At 35.8% G+C, this 23,685-nt stretch overlaps 1 protein-coding gene across 1 annotated transcript; it reads right to left on the bottom strand.

Annotated features, from left to right (window-relative positions):
- Positions 1-1,270: 1,270 nt before the first annotated feature.
- Positions 1,271-15,748, bottom strand: LOC122528390. Its single transcript, XM_043653450.1, has 4 exons — positions 15,487-15,748; positions 10,107-10,925; positions 2,272-2,535; positions 1,271-1,299 (listed from the first exon to the last, which is right to left on the bottom strand). Exons 2-4 carry the CDS (start codon positions 10,363-10,365, stop codon positions 1,271-1,273), a joined length of 552 nt encoding a protein of 183 aa, XP_043509385.1. The 5' UTR covers positions 10,366-10,925; positions 15,487-15,748.
- Positions 15,749-23,685: the final 7,937 nt, after the last annotated feature.

Here is a 23,685-nt window from a genome sequence, read left to right as displayed (position 1 = left end):
AAAGTTTTACTGTATCGTTTTTTTCATTATATCATATTACTTACGACGTATATTCATTTCCTGTATACAACGTACTAAAATACATTAGACAAGGAAATCACTATTGATATTGGGTGTGCGTAATAATATTGAGGAGATCTATACGTGTAAACTGGACGTACGTCTACGTCTGACTAAGAAGCGATATTCTACTGCTACCCAATTCACAACTATGAAGAAAATGTCTCCAATATTTCAGTACGACAAAATATTTAACACAACTATCGACGATCAAAGTACAAAATCTATGTCAGAGAAATTGCAGCAAGGGGTAAGAAAAACTTTGTTGTATAATGCAACAAAGAACACAAAGAGCATGTGTCTATGCATTTTACGAAAAACCACTCAAATCTCTGTAAATCTGAGAGATTTCTCTGATAGGTTATAATCATTTTTTGATAGTTTTAGTGTGAACAATATTTATTAATAATATTATTAATATTTAATAATATTTATTAAATAATATATTATTATTTAATAATTAATAATAAATACCTATATTTATTAATAATATTATCACTTTTCATAGCAATTATGCATTTTACGAAAAACCACTCAAATCTCTGTAAATCTGAGAGATTTATTTCTCTGATAGGTTATAGTCATTTTTTGATAGTTTTAGTGTGAACAATATTTATTAATAATATTATTAATATTTAATAATATTTATTAAATAATATATTATTATTTAATAATTAATAATAAATAACTATATTTATTAATAATATTATCACTTTTCATAGCAATTATTATCATTATCTCTGTATTTCACGTAGAGATTATTACTCTTGATTATTGGTGCGTGCCTGCTCGGTCCACAATTGCGCGAGTCCGGAAATCTGGTTGGAAATCGGGATCACGAGCATCGATTAACGAGTAAACGACTTTCACGCGCGTTCGTTGGCTCTGAAAGCTCGCGTGGCGAGCAACCGGTTCTTTCGAGGAAGTCGTACGACGTCACAGCTATAGATACTCTATTTTCGCTTATCTCGCCTCTCTGCTGCCTCCATCTCTAAGCTCTCCCTCTCTCCCTCTCTGTCTCTCTCGCCCTTCTTTCTCCGGCTACTACGAAAACGTGTATTTCTGGCACGAGTTGTTCACTCGACGAGCGCAGGCCACGGCTCCGGACGACGAATTCGAGACAGAAGCCCAGGCTCGAACCACCAGGCCCCGATAAACCTGATGGCAATCGGGGATGATCGCCGAAGACATTCGAGAAGAACATCGATCCTCACGTGTCGCAGAAATAATAGGCATAGTCTATTGAAAAATTGTCCGTAAAGGGGATCGAGAACATCTGTTGCTCGTCGAAGAACCGATCCATACAGGGCGTCTCAAATTTAAATGTCAAAACTCTAGGAGCTGATAAACTAATAAGAAAAAGAAAATTCTTCAGAGACTTTCTCACTTTGGAGAAAATTTTCACGAGGAAAGAATTTTCGTTTCTTCCATTTATTTATTTGTCATCTTGCAACATTATCTATATCATCTGTCTAACGAGAATATTGTTCAAAATGCTAGTTTTTCACAGCAATGCATTAGATCGAACTTTGATGTAGTAAACTATCGTTTGGTCTCCAAGCTCGGCGTCGAATAAACGTTATTATTGAGTAAGTGAGAAAATAAAATTCCCTCGATTTTCTCTAAAATGGAATCAAAACAAACAAATCTCAGCAAAGGACTTGTGTACTTTCTCTTCTTAGTTTATCGATTTTCTACACATTTTCCGAAGTTTTGACATTTAAATTCGGGACGCTCTGTATATAGTCGTTATTGCGTCAAGTCGTTTGTTCTCTTGATTTATAATACTTAAGACTGTTACGAAAGAAGATTTTGATTCGAAACTCGTTGGTTCGGTTATCGTGCTTTTTTAAGAAAACAAAATTCACGAACGTAGAAATTGAGAAATTTGTGAAAGTACTAGAAAAAAAGATTCAATCAAACATCCGTTTAATTCGAAAGCTCTCTGATTTGATTATTACTCCTTTCAGAAAGAAACTTCGGACCTTTTTTTCAAAATCATTGATAGAAAAAAATCAGAATAAATTTAAATATTTTCTGTACTTTTCTCTATACTGTCTTAAATTTCTTTCTACAATTATTATCGATTGTAATTTCGTTGACTTTTCTGTTTAACGAAATTGACGTGATTGGAATTTGATGAAGATGATCTTAAAACGGATGAGAAAAATAGATGACGTCAATCATCGACAACACTGATAACAGACTTACCTTTGCTGGTGAGACTGAAGCTTCTAAGCCTGTAGCTGTCCTCGTCCTCGCCATCTTCTCTCGGTGGCATCTGAGCCGAGGTGTCAGGAACGTCCAAAAATGCATTGCTCTTTCTGTGATGACTGTGGTGCATACTTTGCCCTCTTCGACTGCCTCTTCTTCTCAGACCAGGGCTGATATCATTATCGGTCAACCTGGGCTCGCTGCTGCAATGAGCAGATTTAACTGTGCCTTCATGATGATGATGATGATGGTGATGCGCAGCTGAAACAAATTAAAACAGACCAACGCATTTTGAACAATTCACTCCTCCGAATTTATAAAAAAATTTATCACAAAATCATAAAATAAGATATATAAGATAAGATGTAATTAAGATAGGATATATAATGAATATTTAATATAATAATATTAAATGTATAATAATCTTTTATTTTATGCTAAGAACAATTGGTAGACTGTCGGTGCAATTTTACATTTATATTAAAGAAGTGCAGAAACAGAAATTTGTTTCCGCTCGTAGATATAACGTTATGCTATAACAAGTATTTTATTTTCAATATTTCAATATTATATCATGACAATTATATTTTACTTTCAATATTTTAAATATCTTTGCACATTTCACGCGCTCTCTGTATTTTTCCTCAATTTCCTCCACGAGTGCACAAAAATCTGCACGCTAATAACAAATAATTTCGTAACTCCGCGCGCAGGGAAACTCGAAAAATATTATCTGCACGTAATTTCATGCAAAGCGTTCGCACAGCGAGAAACGAGTTACAGCGGTTTATTTATATTCTTGCGTCCCGCTTTTTGAAAGAGAACATAATGAAAAATAAGTGGCAACTTCGCCGCGAAAGGAGTTTCAAAGACGTCGTGTCACATTTCTAGTATTCTCGTCCATCCACGTATCCATCTTTCCCCTTGAATCCCCTTCCTTATCTTTTTTTCTTTTCTCTTTATATCTCCATTTCTTCTTCCTCTTTTTTTCGCCAGATCCCCTGAACAAGCTTTACACGCGACTGCTTCCTGCTATCTCGAGCGCCGGCCCTTTGAGAATTTTCCACTTTTTTTACCGCCACCGTTGACCGTCTTTTAAAGCTCTTAAAGAACACTCGGAGAAAAGAACCGCGCGAAACGTAAAACCCCGTTCAATAGAAACTGAACGATTCGGGCAATGTTGCCGGGGAACTTTTCGACGCCACCATAAATCAAACTGTCCTTGCCTCGTTCCTTATCTTCATCGTTTTCTTTCTCTTCCCTTTTTTTTTTAACGTACCATCTCGATTAAATTCGAAAGAGATCCGTGCGTCAAGATTTCAACGCAATAATCCCGGATGTCATTCGCGCGAAAACGCGAGCTCTTTTCCCCTGTTTACTTACTCGGAGACGCGAGTACATTCCAGATGCGGAAAATTACTTTTGTACAGCGTAATTACGCGCCGAATGATTAAAAGGTAAAAGATACGAATCGCTTTGAGCGGGGGAATGTGTCTCAAAAAGTAGAATAATACACCGTGAAACAAAATGAAACGGTTAATAAAAATTTGTTCATGTCTGAACAAATAGAGAGTTAAAAATCTTTTTATCTCGTTCGAACGACGTTCTATTCTCGCCATAGTGAGTTTTTTTTTTTTTTTTTGTAAGAGGATAATAAATCTTTCAGAGGTTTCGCTCGCTTCTTCTTATGCGAAAAGAGATCTTCCGCTTTATCCAGGATTATCTTGTTCGAGGAATATCGGGATATATGGAGTTCCGGAGGAAAGGTTCGAAAGGTTTGACTCGACGAACGAAATCGATCTCCGGACGGTCGTTTGAAAAATATTTCGATCCCCGAAAGCTTCCCCTTTGCTGGGAGGATCGAGCTGGCAGCTCGCTTTATTTCACGCTCGACGACTTTCATTGAGAATCCCTCGTGGAGTAAGCTCGAAAAAAGAAGAAAACAAATCTACACCCTTTCACGGTGTGATGGAACCTCGTTCGAGTAATAAGCATCGAAGGGACAAAAAAAGAAAGCTGAAAAAAAAGCATTTCGCCGTGCGATCCAATTTTCTTTTTTTCCTGTCTTTCTTTCGCTCGTCATTATTCGACGCTGCGGATTTAAAGGGCGAGGGAAAGAAAAAAGAAATACAACGAGAAGTGGAAAGAAGCGTTGATTCGCTATTTTCAAAAATCTACTATCCTGCATTTTACGAAGGCTCGCTGTTGTAAATCGATCGGTCAATAACTTGCGTTGTTAAATTTTCAATAACGTGAAATGTCAATTTTTTACTTTCGTTGTCGTTCGTTGTTAGAAAATTGTTTCGAAAAGCAACGTGTTGAAACTGAATAAATTTTCATTTCAAAGATCACTTGTTGCTCCGACCCTTTTCGCGACGCTTCTACGGACCTTGGGAATCAATTTTTTCTTGGAAATTCTCACGAAAGTAAGTGAAAATCATCGTGAAAGCGGCGCGTAAGGAACACGATTACATATTGCGTCGATGACACGGTTCACGCGCCGAGAGATCACGCTTCGGCTTCTATTCTGGCAACGTTCGTTTGGGTAGTAGGTCACTGACAGACGAAACTGGTGCCCACGATGCCAGTGCACCTTCGCCCGAGGAACCGTCCGATCCATTTAACTCAAAAATACGGTTCCGCGATGAGTTTCGTGGACTAAAACAAGCTTATTTAAAGACGCGCCACGTTCGTTCGCCCTGACTAACTCCGGTTGTCCAACAACGACGGAAGGAGTTTGACGATGTTTGAAAATATAACGAATACAACAAATGACACGCTTTGAAACTGCGATTTTTAGACATGGTGCGCGATTCTGGGGGATTTTAATTGATAAAATTAAATGGGAATTTTAAAATTGACAAATTCGTTAGAAAATCGAGAAATCGATAAATTTCATGTTGATTGTAAGATGAAGAAGTTTGAAAATATTTGTCCTTTGGTTAAATTGACAAAATTGTTAGAAAATCGAAGAAACCGATAAACGATTTTCATGTTAATCGTAAGATCAAAGAGTTTGAAAATATTTATTCTTTGGTATAAATATCCAACAACGACGGAAGGAAGCAGTTTGATGAAGTTTGAGAATATAACGAATAATGACACTATGATTTCTAGTCTTTGGTGTGTGATTTTGGGGGATTTTAATTGATAAAATTGAAAATTTAAAAATTGACAAATTTGTTAGAAAATCAAAGAATCGATGAATTTTTATATGAGACTGAAAATATTTGTTCTTTGGTTCTTTGAATATAACAAGTTTAGAAAAAAAGAATATAATTTGATCAAGTCGATTTTATTACAGCGAATAATGTCAGAGAAATATAAGAAACTAACTATATAAAATTAGAATTATCATGTTCTAAAAGTTAAAAGGAGAAAACCTCTCGTTGGTATTCAACAATTCGTTTAAAGAAAATTCAAAAATATGAATTAATTATTTTCTCTAAGGAAAAATTAATCTTCAATTAGACGGGAACGTCAATTAAACACCTGTCATAGATACCAATAGTTTGTTACAGTATGATAATTTAATTCCTAATGCTAACGTTCAAACACATTCCAATGGTACATACATATGTACAAATCATGTAAATATAGCACATGGCGACGAAACAATGATCACATATACAACATGTACGTGCATATGTTCGTTAAATGTGTAACGACCTAATTTAGATGATGACCATTAGCACGTACAAGCCACTTTTGGGTATCGACTACAATCAAGTGAGTCGCCGCAGATCGTTTCACGTATAACGATTAAAACCAACATTAGAAACACGAAAACTGAAGCCATTCCAATTATATTTTACAAATCTATGTATAACGAGTGAGTAATAGGAAAAGAGCAATTTGTCAAAGAATTATTTTCAAAGAGCTACAACGACAGCATATTTGAAGTAAATTGAAACAAAACATGTTAATGAAATGAAAAATAATAGAATTTATTAATAATTGTATCTTTTCAATTAATTCTAGCTGCACGTTGCAATTAGGCGATTACTCGAATTTCATCAGTTTCGGTGTTGCGTATTAACTGTGCGCTGATGCATGGTTTGTTCATGTTATAATGATCGCTATTCTAACTACAACAGAGTTCGTTAGAAATAAAAGATAATTAATGATTAGCGACGATAATGAAAGTAGGGATAATAACAAATTCTAGAGAAAATTTAACTCTAAAATACCACAAAATATACTATATAAATACGTGCTGCTACTACGTTTCTTTACCTTTTTTAATAAATTTTTGATAAGTCTTTGTTATTTATATTTCGTGCACCACCTTTTGCGCAATATCGAACTAATAATAGCAACTGGGGCGAAAATTACCAATAAATTAACTTGCACAATGGAATGCGCCAAGATATAGAATTCCACTAGTAAATTTTGGAAATTACGAACCAGCTGGGATCTGGATAACCTTCCGATATAAAAAAAACCGTAGCTATTCAACAAGTGTAAATTAAATGGAAGTGGAAGTTACGTCAGTAAAATTTAAATAATTTAAATAATTAATTATTTAAAATTAAATAAATTATAATTATTATAATAACAATTAAATAATATAATTATAATATTATTACAATAATTAAATAAAAAATAATTTAAATAATTCACAAATTATTTGAACACTTTTATTCAGATTCATTATTTAGATTAGGTTTATATTAGGTTTAGATTTATTATATCTTAGGTGTATGCTGTATACTGTATATACGCGTTAATAGGATTGTTTTTAGGTGTAACATAACCGGGACTCATACTTCGTGAAAGGATTCCATTTCGTAGCTACGTTCTCGAAATACAATGGAACTCTATTTATCTGAACTCATCGCGAACAACCAGCTGGTGTAATGAAAATTCACCGATTCTCTTCGCTACCTACGGTATCTCGTTCGGGTAATTGAAGTTTACGTTCAGATAAGTAAATTCAATTGGCTTGGAGTTCGTCTGACACTCGAGAGGTCAGCCGGATCGTTTTCATCCGTTAATGGAATGTCTTCGAGTCCCGAGACACGAGAAAAGATGGTTGGAAACGATATCTCAAGCAATACCCCAAGTGAGCTACGTGATAATTTCGAATTTAGAAATTTTGCAATTATCAACCGAAAATTTAATTTTTCAAGCTAAATGTCTGACGTTCTGAAATAATTCGGCTCTAAAATTCTTGTTACTACATTTACACCCTATTTTAATACTGTCTTGGTTGTCTACTTACATTTAGTGTCTATCAGACATTATATCAGACACACATTTAGTATTAATCAGAATTGAGCATATTTTATTCGAACAACGAGTAACGAATAAATCTGTCAAATTTATTCGTAAATAACGAATAACGATTTTATTCGAGGAAAAATTATTCGTTATTTACGAATAACGATTTTATTCGAATAGAGATTATTCGAACATGACTTTATTCGTTATACGGAATTCAATAATGAGTAAATGTAGCCGTATACCAAATTGATTATTTCACAAGAAACGACTTCACGGCCTCTTTTCTGCAGCTACAGTTGGACTAATTATTGGAATGAAATTTTATTCGAAGAATTTATTTGATATGTTATTCGAATAAAATTTTATTTACCCAACTCTGGTATTAATACACATGTCGAAAACATTTCAAGTCATTTCAAGTTTTTCACTTTTCAAAAAGTAAATTAAATATTATGTTAATCTTTCAAAGAGTGTAGAAAACTTGAAACGTTTCAACTGAAGGAACAATTATAGGTATCTGAAGAAAAGCAAGAAGCGGAAAATACGCTTTTCCGATCAATTTACCGTCAAAATGATTAAACGACGACGCGATATTAAATATCCACCGATGATATTTTGATCCTTTCCCGACCGCACGACGCTAATTCTCCTATTAATAATTTTCGCCACACCAAGTGAAAAAAGACACAGTTAGGTGCGACGCGAAGATTAAACGTTGGCATTTTGAAAGCTGTTAGCTATGAAGAAAAAGGCTGTTGAATATTCTCCGTAGTCGCGAGACCTTTATCATGATCTGTTCATGCTCCGTGATGAATCGAGAAACGACGACGTCAAAGCGACGTCACCTCACCTTTTCGTAGAGTTAGTTTAAAAGCGAATGGGTTACGCACAGGGCTGTGAGAAGCATCGAGCCGCGAAGACCAATGTTATCTGCGTGCTCTCTCACGTTCCATCAACAAGTGACATCACCCACGCTCGATGGGAACTGATCACGCGAAAATTCTAACGCGTTCAGAGACCTCTTTAATGGAAATTAATTCAAAAAGGCACGAGGGTGACGTTGTTCTTGAGCGATGATAAATGACAATGTAACATGTAAAAACGCGGAACGACTCATTGTTATTTAAGTAACTTAATGTTATGTTATAACATTTATTTGATATTGTATTGTAATACAATATTATATATAATTTCATCGTTCAAGTAATTTAACGTTACGCATTATAATATTTCACGTGTAATTGGTTTTTAATTAATTTATATCGGCAAACCTCACTATTCTCTCACTATCAAGCTTATTTTGTTATTGCTGTTTACTATTAAATTATTTACTAACACTATTTACTATTACTCAAATAATTGCCTACATTTGCTTAACATACAAAATATTTTACTTATATTGCGCTACAACGTCGCACAAAGTTTTTAGAAATTCAGTAAATTATCTTTTTTTAAGCTTTTTTTAATTAAAGTTCTGTTTTATTATTTCTTGGATCCCCTATGCAATTTTTTTTTTTTCAACGGTTCATTTACTTCGATAAAATTAATGACGCAGGTTATTTCATTTTGTCGCAACTTCCGCACGTTATATCACTGAGTGGTTCGGGGTGAATTAAATCTTTCGTTACAAAGAACGTAGATAATCCATAAAAATAAAAGTACACGTAACATTTTTTAATGTACGTTTTCTTACACGTATCACATTTCGTAATCATTTTTCTGTCCATTCTTAGATAATTACAAATAATTATATAAATATAGTAAAAGTATTTGTCTAAATGTCAAGTTTAATAAAAATATCACAGTGAAGAAATTAAACGAGTAAATACCATATATGTATATATATATATATATATATATTGGACGATATACGGCATTAAGAGGATAAATAAATTTCGAAATTTCAGGAGAGAATTGAACTGGCGCGAATGATTAAAATTGAACTGGTTATCCGGGACATTAACACTCTATGTTTCGTGAATGCAAACAAAACGTGCTATGACAAATAGTCGGGAGATTTGACAGTGGGATTGTAGGAAACATTTCAGTTATTATTGTATCCAACATTTGTCTAATCCAAACTGCTCTTGACGTGAAATGACGTGAATAGATCCATTGCCATTTGACGAAATGAAAAATGTAATCAAATACAACTAAGAAAAAAGAGAACTTTACTTGCACTTCAAGAATAAATCCAAAAAATTAATAAAGTAAACATTATCTTAATATCTCATCTGTTGAATATTTTCAAGAAAAAAATTTCTTTCAAGAAAGAACTTTCAAATTCTCATTTCGTATTAGGTATAAAATTCATTTAACAAGTATAAGTGTACATAATAAAATTAATTTAATTTAATTGTATGAGTATTTAATTTAATTGTAAAAGTATCATTCAATTGTTGCATAATTTTCTCTCGTCTCAGATACAACATCTCTTGGAAAAACAAAAATTTCTTCAGTACTTTCTCCGCTCGTGAATACCTTTGACTAGTCAAATTTAACTCTTTACTAGTTAAATTTAAAAATATTACTCGAACAGTATTTTATAATCTCAGAGGAACTCCGACGAACATGGCGAAGGACGAGCAAGATTGGTGTATGATTACCTTGAGCGGCGGCTCGACGACGGATACTCTTATTCGCGCTGGAGACACGAGCACTCTGAGACCTTGTCGCTGGTCTACGTCTTCTCGTCGGCGTACTGCCGTCGGGAGTTCCGCTTCCGCTGTCCTTCTCTCTGTCGGCTTTATCCCTGTCTCTGGCACCCGAGGGAGGCATCGCCTCCAACATTTGCTCCATACTGGAGAATCCGGGCGCACAGATCGAGGCCGATCTGGTCTTCCGGCGTAGAGAATTCTCCGACATCTTTCCCACTCTCTCCGTTTACCGATCTTCCACTCTCACCACTCCCCCGACGATTTCCGGCTTCTCGGAGAAACCCCGCTACCTATCTCCGACTGAATTCACCGACCGAGTTGTACCCAAGAGTCTATTCTCCCACTTCGGGAAACGTGTCTCTTTGAATTTTTTTATCAATTCCCAGGATTCGTTTTCCGGGAACACGTTGCACTTCCCTCTCTCTCTCTCTATTTGTCTCTGCACTTTTGCCCTTTGAAACGATCGTCCAAAGCGAAGTTACCGAGTCCCAAAAGAGCTCTTTCTCTCTCACTACGTCGCGAAAACCATCGGTCGAGCTTTCCAACGAGACGAGTTTGATTACTCCCCGAGCAGACACTTCGGCTTCTTTCCCCTGTTGAAGACTGGTCGAACGCGAGGCACAGATTTGACGTTCGATTAAAAGTTTCGCAGGGACGAGGCGGAGAGTCTTGATTGTCGCGCGCAGGCAAGTCCAAGTGAGTTGATTGGCTGGCTGGCCCCTCCGGCGTTTCGGAAACTCGCGCACCGGCAACGAAAACTTGTGAATTCTGAAGCAACATGTGGCAGCACCGTCGTTAATTGCGGAGAGACGAGACGTTTCGCTCCCCGCGGGTTCTCTCGTCGAAAGCGATCTCGACCCGAATCTTTTGTTTTTTGTTTCTTTTTGTAATTGCTACTGCTACTGTTTGCTAATTGATCTCGTTAATTTTTGGAAAATTGTAATTCCGAATTTCACGTTTCTTTGCTAATTTTGAGGTTCTTTTCTAGTTTCGTTTCTGGCGCTTTAGAGGCGCGTTTTCCTTTGAGAAATTTGTAATTTTTTTCTAACGTATTTCTTGAAAAATAGTAATTCCGAATTGTATCTCTCGAATACCCGCGTTTCTTTTCTACTTTTGTAGCTTTGAGGGCGCGTTTTTCTTTGAAAATTGTAATTTTTCCTTTTTCTTCTAGTCCTGAACATCAATCTAAGATTTACGAAAGCTTTAACAGTTATCTCAAAAGACTTATCTTCGTATCGTGTTAATGTAAGAATTGATAAGATAAATTCTAATTTGTAACTTGAAGAAGCTCTCACGTGTATGAAATTTATTTCATTGAAAAAGATAAGATACTTAGATCTTTACATCCCTTTATATATTTCTTGATCTCGCTTTTTTTTTCATCATCCTGATTGTCACAGTTCCTCGAACACAAGTGACGACAAGTGAAAACGATTCCATTTCAAAGTCAAGTTGAAGATAACCTCAATAAATAAATAAAAATTCCGTCTCCCTTTGAAACGACAGGTTACATTTTTCATAATTAAGGAACTTGAGAACGAATATTCATGATTTGAGAATGAACTGAGAAACTCCCAACACACGCGATCCCTAGACTTTGTCGGGAATAATATTTAGAACTCGAGAGTTTTTATCACTCATCAAAACATAATGAATACCTCTTTCTCTCGGCCAGAGAATAATTAAAAATTCCCAGAGCAACAGTTTGTTTGTCAACGAGATTTTCGACGAAGGTTGCAGAACTAGGTCGGCGACTACACGATGCTTTCGTAACGAGTCGCAAGATATTCGATTGTTTGAATATGCAAGGAGGAAAAGAATGTTTCACGAAGCTACTCCGCGCGAAACACCACTCTCTCTCGAATTGCAAATCAATTTATTGGCCAGTGAAAGCGGCACAGCGCACGACAATTAACATTGTAACTACCTTTTCCAATTACGAGGCTTTGAAGTTACTTCACCATTAGGAATTTGTTCGTCCCAGTGTACCGGCACGGCAGTTAATTTATTTATCTAAGAATGACCCGCCGAGATCGTTCTATTTTATTCCGTAAATAATTATGCGATACAAGAGCTCAAACAATTGGAAAAATTCTATATTTTCTCTCCTGTCGATCTTATGCTTGCAAGATTCTCTTTAACACTCAAAGAGATTTATCACTGTCTTCTCGGGGCAGTAATATTTAAACAAATCATGTTATCGAACAGATAGATGAGAGAAGATAGTACTACTGACAAATCAGAGGAAAATTTTCAGCTCAGAATAAAAATTTATTTATTCGTAACGTGTATATAATTTTTTCACGTGTGTATCGTATCTATCAAATTGCCGAACGCGAATCGACGAGATCCGATTTCCTAGAATCTTCCCAAGATGAAACCAGTTGAAACAAACATACTGTCGAAGTCTTCAAAGTCGTAGAGAAATAAATAAGATATAAACACAGAGAAAACAGCCTCTTTCTCTCAACAAACACAGACAGGAAAAATTCGACTACATTCCCTTTATATTTATTATCTGTTTTATATTTATAAAATTTTCCTACAAATCTCTTAAAGCAGGCGAGAAAATTTTTTCTAGACATTCTAGACTACACTCTCTTTACTATCGGTCTTATATTTATGAAATTTCTCTACGAATCAAGGAAATCTCTTAAACCTCTTGCCACGCACGTCGAGAATTTTTCGTCCCAAATTGCAACACTTTCTCAGTTTTAAGTATATTTAAATGTGACCCAGACAAAACAAATGATAAGTTTATTACTTCTTAATAACTTCTATCCAGTGACGATCATACCGACGAGTTCAAAAGAAAAAGAAAGCGACGAATTATTGTATACGGTTCGGTCACTCGTTATGGTCCGCGCAACCAGTTGCCAGCGCAAGGGTTTAAACCAGACGAGGAAATGTTTTTCCAGAATTTTACCGATACACGCTTCAAATCCCGGGAGGCGAGAGAATCTGTTATAAACGGGCAATAAGTAAGACATAAACGCAATAGAGGAGACTGTTCCAAATGGGAGGGATTCATCTCTGCGGGGCTGTTCGTAGAAATATAAAACGCGACTGGATTATCCCGCGTGCTCGATATTCAAATATAACCGCGATACTTTTCAATTTGCGGAATGGAATGAGGATGGAATGGCAAAAGCCGAGTATTTAAACGGGGCGAGAGAGAGAGAGAGAGAGAGAGAGAGAGAGAGAGAGAGAGAATAAATGAGAAAGTGGAAGATGAGAAATTTGATCGCCAGAAAGAAAAGGAATGAAAATCGCCAAGGGCAGGAAATAAAGGAAGAAAAACTAAATCGAGATACGAAGAGGTATCGTAATTGCAATCAATTACGTCAATGGGGGATCATGCGAATGGTAGAATATATACGCGATGAAGATACGCGCTCGGTTGTCTATACTTAATCGGCGAATTAGACGGGCTATTAATGTTATAGCTGATCCTTCGGCAGTTTCCCCAACGCTTTATAAAGCCTTTATTAGAGGGAACTATCTATCTATCGATCTTCCTGTTTTTTTTTTCTTTCTCTCTCTGGCTCTATGCCTTCCCTTTCTGCCTTTCTTGAGCGTCGCGGGGGAACGACACGTTTATTGCGCTCGAAGTGCAACGTTAAGTGGAAAAGATCAACCTTTTGCGCGTTTACGAGCTTCGATAAATTTCGCGAGGCGCAAGCTCGAAGGCTCGGAACTTGGCTCGTTCATTTATAATATATTGAAGTGTTTTTGGAAACTGAGGTGGCTGACTATTCGAACGAACAATCATATCATGTGAAATCACTAACTATTTAATCAGTCGATTATATCAATTAAATAAGCTTATCGTACGTTTGAAATACCATAATTTCATTTCGGATGTTAATTTTTTTGTTAAATGTTTCCAGTAAATGTTTCCATAACTTCTGTATACATGTTTACAGATTGATCTCCAATTTTTTAATATAATTACGACAGTTGCGTACCATTACGCATTGTGTTGATGAAATTTCAAAATGTATTTCAAAATGTATATTTGCGTATGTACACGCGAACAGATGCTTTATATATATAAATTTCTACGACAAGCACACAGATTGCAGATTTTTATATAATTATGTATGTACTACATCTTGTATATACTGTAAAGGGTTTTAAAAATTTCACCGGCACGGCTGTTACATTTGCATTAATAAAACTTGAAAACAATCTGCAAATGTTGACTGTCAACAAAGAAATTGCACGATATTTTTATAAACCGAGTTTTCTACAGATAAACTGAAAATTTTTCTACAATTTTGAAAAATAGACAGACTACGCAGCCAGTTTAGTACTTGTCGTAATATCTAGCAGATAAAAAGTAGATTTAACAGGCAAAACTTTCGCGACATACGAGCCAAAACAATCGTCGTATAAATTCAAAAACCTAACGACTATATTTTCGAGTTTTCTCGAAAGCCCGAGTCAGGCTTTTAAAATACTACTACACGACGGTGTTTATGCTACTTTACTCTCTGTGAGAATTGGAAATTCGATCGATCCCTCCGATTTCCTTCCTTCGAGGCAACAAAAGGGCAGAGCAACCGCACGAGCCTCGTGCATCCTCATCCCTTGCACCACCTCGACCTTATCGAGGGATAAACTCACGTAATTCATTTCCGCCGAGTCTTGCCGCCTTGCTGCACAAAACATTGCCGCACGGAACAGGTGCGCGAATTGAAATTCAATTTTGCCCTGGGAACCGTGACGATGCGAATTGAAATATATCACACGGTCGAATGGCTCCTGACGCCGCGATAGTTTTACGTCAAACAAGAGAATTTTAACAGTGCATCGACGTGCAAATTCGAGACTCTTACTAATGAATAGAGAGCAATGAACAATGAATAGAGAGCAAATGCATTCTGAAAGAAATCAAACGCTCGTTCACCCGTTGTCCGGTTCTATTTCTACTTTCAGACACTTGCGTGAAAGCAATATTTTAATCTCCCAATCACGATCTCGCTTTCTCCGTATCGGCGGGCTCTCTTCCTGCTTTTATCAGCGCAACGATCGAAGCTCGTTAACGCTGCTCACATCGTGCGACAACTGCACCACCCCAACGATTGCTAATAAATAACTCTAACAATGACCAATCAAACGAAATCACCAAAAAAAAAAAAAAAAGAACAGAAAGAAAAAATCTCGAAGCCTCGTCAAATCTTTCCAAAAATAAAGGGAAAAGAAAGAAGAAGAGAGAGAGAGAGAGAGAAGAGAAACAAACAAACGCGATTCGTCCGATCGATCGAGATCTCTTCGACAATTGACGACGACCGTTCGTGAAAATCGTTACGACGTGTATGATTACCGCACAACGTCTTGGAAAACACAGGCTCGCGTTTACCACTTCCGGTGGCCGGTGATCGCGTCGTCGGATGATCTGCTCGTCACTATCCAAGCTTGCTTGGTCGCCGAACACATGTCTCGATGTCGCGTGGTGCGCCGAGGAACAAGCAACCGACCGATACCAGAAGAAAATAGAAGAGCAGAAAGAACGAAGGAGGGACACGCGAGGCGGAACGGCGCGCAGATACACGTACGACGATACGCGGCACACTGAGCCTCGTCTGAGCAGCGACGTCGCGACGCCAGGCGTCGTGGCAACTCGGCACGCCTCGCGACGACGCTCGGCGAACCTCGTGTCGACGATTTGGCCACTGTCCAAATTCTCCATGCATTCGCCCCCTCTCTCTCTCTCTCTCTCTCTCTCTCTCTCTCTCTGTCTCGCCCTCTTTTTCTTTTTTTTCTTGCTTCCGATTTCTCTCTATTTGCGTGCGGCTTGTTGGAAATCACACACAGCGTATGCACAAGTCAAAATTTGGAGAATTTCGATTCTCAAAAGTGTCGTTCGTTTCAATTTCCCGACACGCTTTCGATTGATTGATTTGGCAAGAGATAAATTCTTTGGAGCAAATACACCCGAGGCAGCGGATCAGTACATAGTTATGATAGTAGATTTAAAGATACGAATTTCGTAGTTCCATTTCTTTCTCTCATTCGAAAAAAAAAACAAAACGAATTTTCTTCTTCGTTTTTAAATAATAAGTTTTATGAAAGACAAGGTTGGATTGGTTTATACTACTACTAATTTTCACTCCTTCGTATGTTAGTTCGTACAAAAATTCTGAATGCTATTGCACTACTAATTTTCACTCCTTCGTATGTTAGTTCGTATAAAAATTCCGAATGCTATTGCACTTATACTGTTATGGATTCTCAGCCCCTCTATTTCCATCTTTTTCTCTTTTTTCTCTTTATCTTCCCATTTATTTCCACCTTGTCTTCTTTCTTCCCAATCGTATTGCTCTCTCACTCTCTTCCTTTATTTTCTCCTTTCTCTCATTCTCTGTAACTCTCGTTTCTGTTCTCTCTTTCCTTTCGATTTTTCTGCGTCGAAAATTACATAAATTTCGGAATCCGCAATTCTCGAAACTATCATCCTCTGAATTTCACAATTAACAAAGTTAATATTTCCGTAAACGTGATAGGTTCTCTCTCTCTCTCTCTCTCTCTCTCTCTCTCTCGGCACGCGGCTCGTTTTGCGTTCTCGTTGTTTCAAAACCGCGAACAGACCAGCGAAATCTGGACGGATTCGCGGGAAAACGGATTATTTACGAGCCACGAAACGATGTTTCGCGCGATCGATGCCTCTCCCTCCCACTTTGCGGTGTTATACCAGCCGCTGGAATCCCGAAACAAGCGAGATTAGAGATACTAGATGGGAAAAGTTCTTTTATTCCCGCAGAGAGAGCTTATTGCTGGTCAAAAGACCATTTGTTTATGAGATTCGACGATAGCTCCAGACTACGGGAAGATGGACTTATTCAATAGAAATAATTCTGGACGCTTGATATTCAGTTCTGGGAGTTACTGGTAGTTCAGAAGTTTGAAGTCGATTGAAAGGTCAATGCGGAAGGGATTCGAAGAGTAAAGTTCGAGACAGTATAAATGGTTTACAAAGGTAGCAGGTAATAGCACCAGTTGAAATTGGGATTCACGATATTCGTGGAGAAATATCAGTAATTTAAGGAGAAAAATAACGATAAAAATAACGAAAATAGCCGAATTGATATACTCAAATATATAACATTTAAATAATTAATTTAATTAATTGATTAGCTAACTAATGTAATTAGTTAATTCGACTAGCCAACATAATTTCAATAATTCAACTACTTCAACATTTGAATAATTAGCTACTTTGATTGCTGGTATAACATAATTCAAATGATTTAAACGACTCGACTAACTAATATAAAATTAGCAAATTCGACTAGCTAATACAATTTTCCGATAAAAATATAATTAGGTAATTCCTCGAAGCCTAACGCACGTTCCAAGATTTATTCAATCATCGTAGTTCTTGTAAAACGGTGATGAAATCGATCCTTTCCCGCGATAGACGATTTTCAGAAAAATTAGTAAGAACTTCGACAAATTTCTGACTCATTCAATTTCGAAAATTCTATTCCGCCACTCTCTAAACATTCTCTAAACGCGTGAACATTATCGTTAATTAACATTGTTAAATAGTATATATATAATATATAAATACGGTACGTTCTCAGGTGAAAGTAACTAGATGTGTAGAACACATGAATCCTTTAGTCAACCAAACATTATATTTGCTGTTTCAATTTACAAAGAAACGGATGTTTTCGCAGATCCAACGACATGACATTCCTACACTCGCGCTCGTGCATGATCAAATTCGTAAGAAAATCGGCGATATTAAATCATTCAAAATAAATAGCAACGACGGGAAGATATTGCTCTTGGCATGAGCATTGTTGTCGTAGGAAAGTAAACGGACGCGTCGTTAGGTTTTAGTTAGGTTAGTGACTACCGCCGCGGAGCCAGATTTTCAGAAGCCAAAACTACTTTCGACGAACGGAGGAAATTTGTAGGAGAAATGATGGCAAGAGCTACGATCGCGTTTGCGCCATTTCGCCAGAAGGCTATTGTGAGAATTTAGCTCTCCGCTTCGAAATGATTTCGCGGAAGTTTTCGAAGTTTAGCTTTTTCTTTGCGATCAATCACGTTACTGCGAACCGTTCGACTGAGAATGTGTGATAGTCAGTATCCATCCAGAAAATAGTAGCTTGATTTCTCGATGAAAATGACAAATTTTCGCCATTACATGACGCGCGAAATCATTTAATTCGCACAGATAAACACACGTAAACTTTTATGAACGTATTGTGTGCGTTATAGAAAATGAAATTTCAATAGCATCGTGACAGGATTCGGCTGTTATGATTTTATTCGGCGTAGTTTGAAACAAATCTAAGACTCCAGTGTAGGTACAGAAATGTTAATATCAATTATCATTCTATTCATGTTGCACGTATGTTATGTTTTTTATTAAATACGTATTATATATTATCTTGCACATTTTGATTTCGAATTTTATTTCTCATAATCATAGCGATTGTATTAAATTCTAATTGCCCAGTATATCCATAAAAATGTTCTATAATAAGTGTTCACATCAGTCAGTCCATACTAGTTTAAGTCAAATATTTCCATAGTATGTTGAATAATTTTTATTCAAACAGAATTGCAGATCATATTTCGCTAATTTCATAGCAATAAAATAGAATACATACCTATTCGCTTCGTATGCAGTGAAATATAGTTAGTTATATTTATATTTCATATTTTTTATTCGGAAAGCAGATAAATCTACTTTTTTTTCATGTCAAAATAAAACGTTTCTTATAAATCGCAACCTCTCCTGATGTAGCGAAATAATGAGCGCAATATTTTGACCTGTTTAGAGGAAACAGCCAATCCACAAACGTATTCTTCCTCAACTTATGATCAGTCATCCTTTGAAGAGGAACCATGTACAACGCATTTCCATGAAACGTTCAACTACCTCGCTACGACCAATTGTATATTGATCGAGTCTTTGAATATAATACCTAACTTTAGTCAAATCGCGCAGACTATGAACATTAATGCATTTATAAGAAATCTAAAGATATGAAAATACTCATGTCATTAAATATCACTATGATGTCTACTAGTACATTTACCCAATATGATACTCATTATAATATTTAATGAGCGAAATGTGTCTTCATTTAAATTCCATATCTTTGGTTAATGTTCATAAAAATCATTAGCAAAATAATTATTACATTTCGTGCAAACAGATAAATATTGCAACTAAATAGATTAATTAGACTTGGAATTCTCTTAAACTTAATAAATATTTCTTTGGTATTTGTTCGTATCGCTGACGAAAGATTTTTAGTCTGACAATCAGTTTGAACTTCTCATGACAAAGAAACGCTCTTTGCGATGCTTTAATTTAATAAAGAAAGCAGCATGAAAATCTATGACAAAGGTGGAACACACTTTACAAAAAACAGACTGCACGCTTCGAATGTCGAGAGCGACCAAACCGTACACCTGTTTATACACGTTCCAATTGCTCGTTCTTCTCTTTCCCAGTGGAAGAGGAGGAAAGGAGATTTTTAAGGAACAAGGACGTATTAGAAACAATATACAATGCCTCCTTTTGTACGAAGCTTCGTGTCCTTCAGAAAATATCAATACGATTCGCGAAGGAGAGATTAAAGAAAGAAAAAATAGCACGAACGTTAACACGCGGCACCCGAATCGCCAACTTTAGGTTAGTACTCGAGTTGTTGATATGGTTAACAGTACAGTCAATTATACCAGTAGGCAAACGTATTTCGTGGATACTCGCAAGAGTACATTTACGAGTGAACATAAGTGAACGTTCCAAAGGTAGAGTCTATCATTCGTACTTTAGAAACATTAGATATTTGTTCAAAAAACTTTCAAGATAATTATTACATATATGTAGCTCAGTTCAATTATTCCGAATTCGTCCGAACAAATGTTGGTCACCAATCAAAACCTTTCTCTCTCTCTCTCTCTCTCTCTTTCTCTCTCTCTTTCTTCTTCTGTCTGAATCAGTACACGAGATCTAGCCTCTGTACCCTCGAACCAAGGTCTTTCTTCGCCTCGCCCTATCGTTCCAGAGGACATTAAGAGGGAACAGCGCGAGTATTTTTGACTTGTGGCGGTTTAAAGGCTATTTCGGTATCAAAACGTCAACCTCTTCGACCGTGGTGTTGTCCGCCTCCATCCTCTCATCGTTCGCCCAACCGCTTTGTTTCTTTCCTCCTCCGCGAGGAATATTCCCCTTTTGATATCTATTTAAAAGCGTCGGCGAGCCCTCGCGTTAACTACCTTCATCGCGGTTGTCATTGACCCTCGACTAATTCGAGGCTGCGAAAATAAATTCTGCGAAAGCCACGCAGGACAAAGAGTGGCCGAACGAAGCAACGAATTCGCGCTGACCATTTTAGAAGTAGGACGCAGAACTAAGATTTAGACGGCGCGGAACTAAGATTTTCGTGGAAATTGCCCCGTGAAAAGGAAAACGTTGATTCATCCTGACACGCTGCTCGACTTTCCAGAATTTCTGAGCTTCCAGTTGAAAGGTGGTCATAGTTCATTGTTAATGGCACGAGAAAGAAAGAGCGGGAACCTCAGAGAGCGATCTGAAATCGAGAATCTACACGAACTGCATTTACTGCGAAGATAGTCCCTTCGAACTACTCGAGCAATACTACTAGCGAAATTTTACGTTATTCTTAATTATAAATTAATAAATTATTAATAAATTCTCTTAATTAGCTTGTTGCAATGTTGTAGATGTAAACTTTGTAATTACAAATCAGCTGATGGTTCCGTTTAATAAACTGTAACTTTTAACTTGCCAATTTACTAATATCATTAACTGTTGTCAAGTATTTTTTTTTTTTTTTTTTATTTATTTAAATTCAACGTCCGTGAGATTAGAATCTCAGTAATATATACGGCGTGCAGTAATAATTATTGAAAGATTGATTATACATCACGCGAGTTTTTCATTTCAACGACAGTATGCTGGATTTTTGAAGAAATTACTTGTCGTCGATGTTCTGATTTTAATATCGGTGAGATAAAGAGAGAACCGAGTGGTGAAAATTGGCGCAAGGAAAGGGAAAATCATATGCGGGCCATTGTAATTCGGATTTGGAAGGGAGATGCTGCGCGAACGGCAGACGTCGATGTGGAAATTCAATATACATCGGACGGGACTTAACACGGTCATGGAGAATCGGAGGTATGCGAATCTGACAAGGCATGCGAATTCAAGATCCAACAATAATCTGTCGCGTGTAAGGGGAGCAGGTTCTCCGCGCGACGACTCAATACACATAACACGACCGATCGCGGCAAACCGCGAAATTAGACAGTGCTAATTGCGAATGCCATGTCCGAATTGTATCGTCCGATTACGCGAATATTAATCAGCGAGAAAATTTCAGGTAAAACGTCAACGTCGTTGAAAATCATTGATGATTCCTTATTTCAGAGTTTCAATTGCATAAATTACGTATGAAATATATTTTCTAAGATAGAATCCGTGAAGCATGAAGATTCATATTCATATAAATTCAGATTCACATAAAACAACGCGTATATGTAATTTATTGCATACAAGAAAAATAATCAATGTAAAACTGATTAGCAGCTAAGTATCAAAAATTTATTAAAAAATGTGCAAAAACATGCTGTTTCCAATACTTTGTAGCTTGATTGTTCCACGTATGCAAGAATAATCAATATTTTCAATTATAAATCTTGTTCGATGTGAGTGTCGTATAAAATATTTTCTTTTATTTTATAACAATTTTAAAACTATTGAAATTTGTAGATTCGACTAGGAAAAAGTTGAATATTCTTTCTTGTAGAAATAAAAAGCGGGGAAAGCTTCGTAATCGAAAATGGTGTAATTTCACAATATAAGTAGAGACATTAGGAGGGTGGCACAATATACATTATGCATAAAGATACTAGCCAAATCTAATTCCACAGGAATATCGATATTATTATCGTGAGCCTTTGATAGGCAAGTGGCATGCACTGTCGATATCGGTTGCATAAACAGTCTTAAGTGCATACGCAATGGCACTGTATGATCAGAGGTGAAGTTAATACATAAACTAATCATACATCAACTTATATGTATATATGATAAAACAACTTATTCAAAACTTTTAGAATTATCTATATTGTTTAGAAAGAGTGTCTTTAATCCGGAAAATAGAATTAGTATAACATTTTCAGCAAGAGATTTTGATTATAGCAAAAAAGATTACTACACGTGCTGTGACACATTTTGATTGTGAAATTTGTTTCTTCAATACTGATTTGTTAAATTAATATTATTAAATGAAATATATTATCGATCATGATACTAGCTATTAACGTTTTCCTCTCATTCTAATACATTTGATAATGTATTAAAATAACTTGATGAATTTCTAATGATTGCACTGTATTATTTAGAACTTTAATATCTTTCTGAAAGTATCTTTCAAATTGTTGAAAAATCAAAAACTAATTAAGACGATTTTAATTGAAAATAAAACAATTATGATGATTTTCATGATTCTATTTGTGAAATATAATTTTATGATTAGATAGTTATAGTGTATATAACATTTTTTATAGCTTTGTTTAAGCTTAAAAGTATGTAAAAACTGTTCAAGAATTATTTAAAAGAAAGATTATGCTATTTTTCCAAACATTATTTCTACTGTAATATATGTATATAATTATAGATGATGGAAAAATTTTAAGTTTTTTTTTATCTATTATAAAATTATACCAATCTATAGAAATATTTATAACTTTTGCAATAACATTCAAAAATTGGAAAATTCAAAAAATTTTAAGTAATTAAACAAACTCGATAAAAGCAAAGAGAAATTTAAAGAAACAAAATGGAGTATGCAAGTACATTAAAAAAAAATGTACTGAAATGATTTTCAACTTATAAAATAATTATTCAATTGTTAATAAATAAATAATTATTCAATAATTATTCAAATCAAAAGATATAATTGAACAAAACACGTTCGATAATGGTATTTAGAAATCTATAATTTAAAATCTTTCCATAGAATCATTCGTTTCCAAGCGCCATATTTAAAAAGTCAAGACACGCTAAATAATATTCGTTCGCAGCCATAATCAAAGGTATAATATTTAATAGACTAGAAAGACCACAAATGATTTAAAGATAAGGGAATGCAAGTGATGAAAACTTCATAAATAAACAAAGCATAATTAAATCTGGCAATTTTATATATTCTTCAGACGCACAATAATCGCGGGAAAAATTTGTATTGCCATCTTACCTCGTTTGAATATTGTTTCTTTTCCAATTCTATTTGCTGCAACATTTCATCCTTGAACACGCGAAAACACTATGTTACTATATTACTATAGACACAAACCATGAATTAACGTTAATTAGCCAGAATTTGAACAAATATTTGACAAAAATTTTATCTACTATATCTCTCCACGCACCAGTATCAAAGAAGCACTAGCACTAACTGAGAATGCAAACAGCACGGTAGCAATGTTTGCACCACTGGCGACGAATCTAGGAACCTATGTCGATTAT

This window comes from Frieseomelitta varia, unplaced genomic scaffold, assembly GCF_011392965.1.
Source record: "Frieseomelitta varia isolate USP_RPSP 00005682 unplaced genomic scaffold, Fvar_1.2 scaffold_25, whole genome shotgun sequence".
Taxonomy (NCBI): Eukaryota; Metazoa; Arthropoda; class Insecta; order Hymenoptera; family Apidae; genus Frieseomelitta; species Frieseomelitta varia.
This window is presented reverse-complemented; position numbering and strand designations above follow the sequence as displayed.

Excerpts from the sequence above, each read along its gene's own strand:
- LOC122528390 (XM_043653450.1), bottom strand. The coding sequence starts at position 10,365 with ATGTCGGAGAATTCTCTACGCCGGAAGACCAGATCGGCCTCGATCTGT. Across the intron at positions 2,536-10,106 it reads TCGTCGAGCCGCCGCTCAAG|CTGCGCATCACCATCATCAT; the intron begins GTAATCATACAC and ends AATTTGTTTCAG. Across the intron at positions 1,300-2,271 it reads CTTCAGTCTCACCAGCAAAG|ACTATGCCTATTATTTCTGC; the intron begins GTAAGTCTGTTA and ends ATTTTTCAATAG.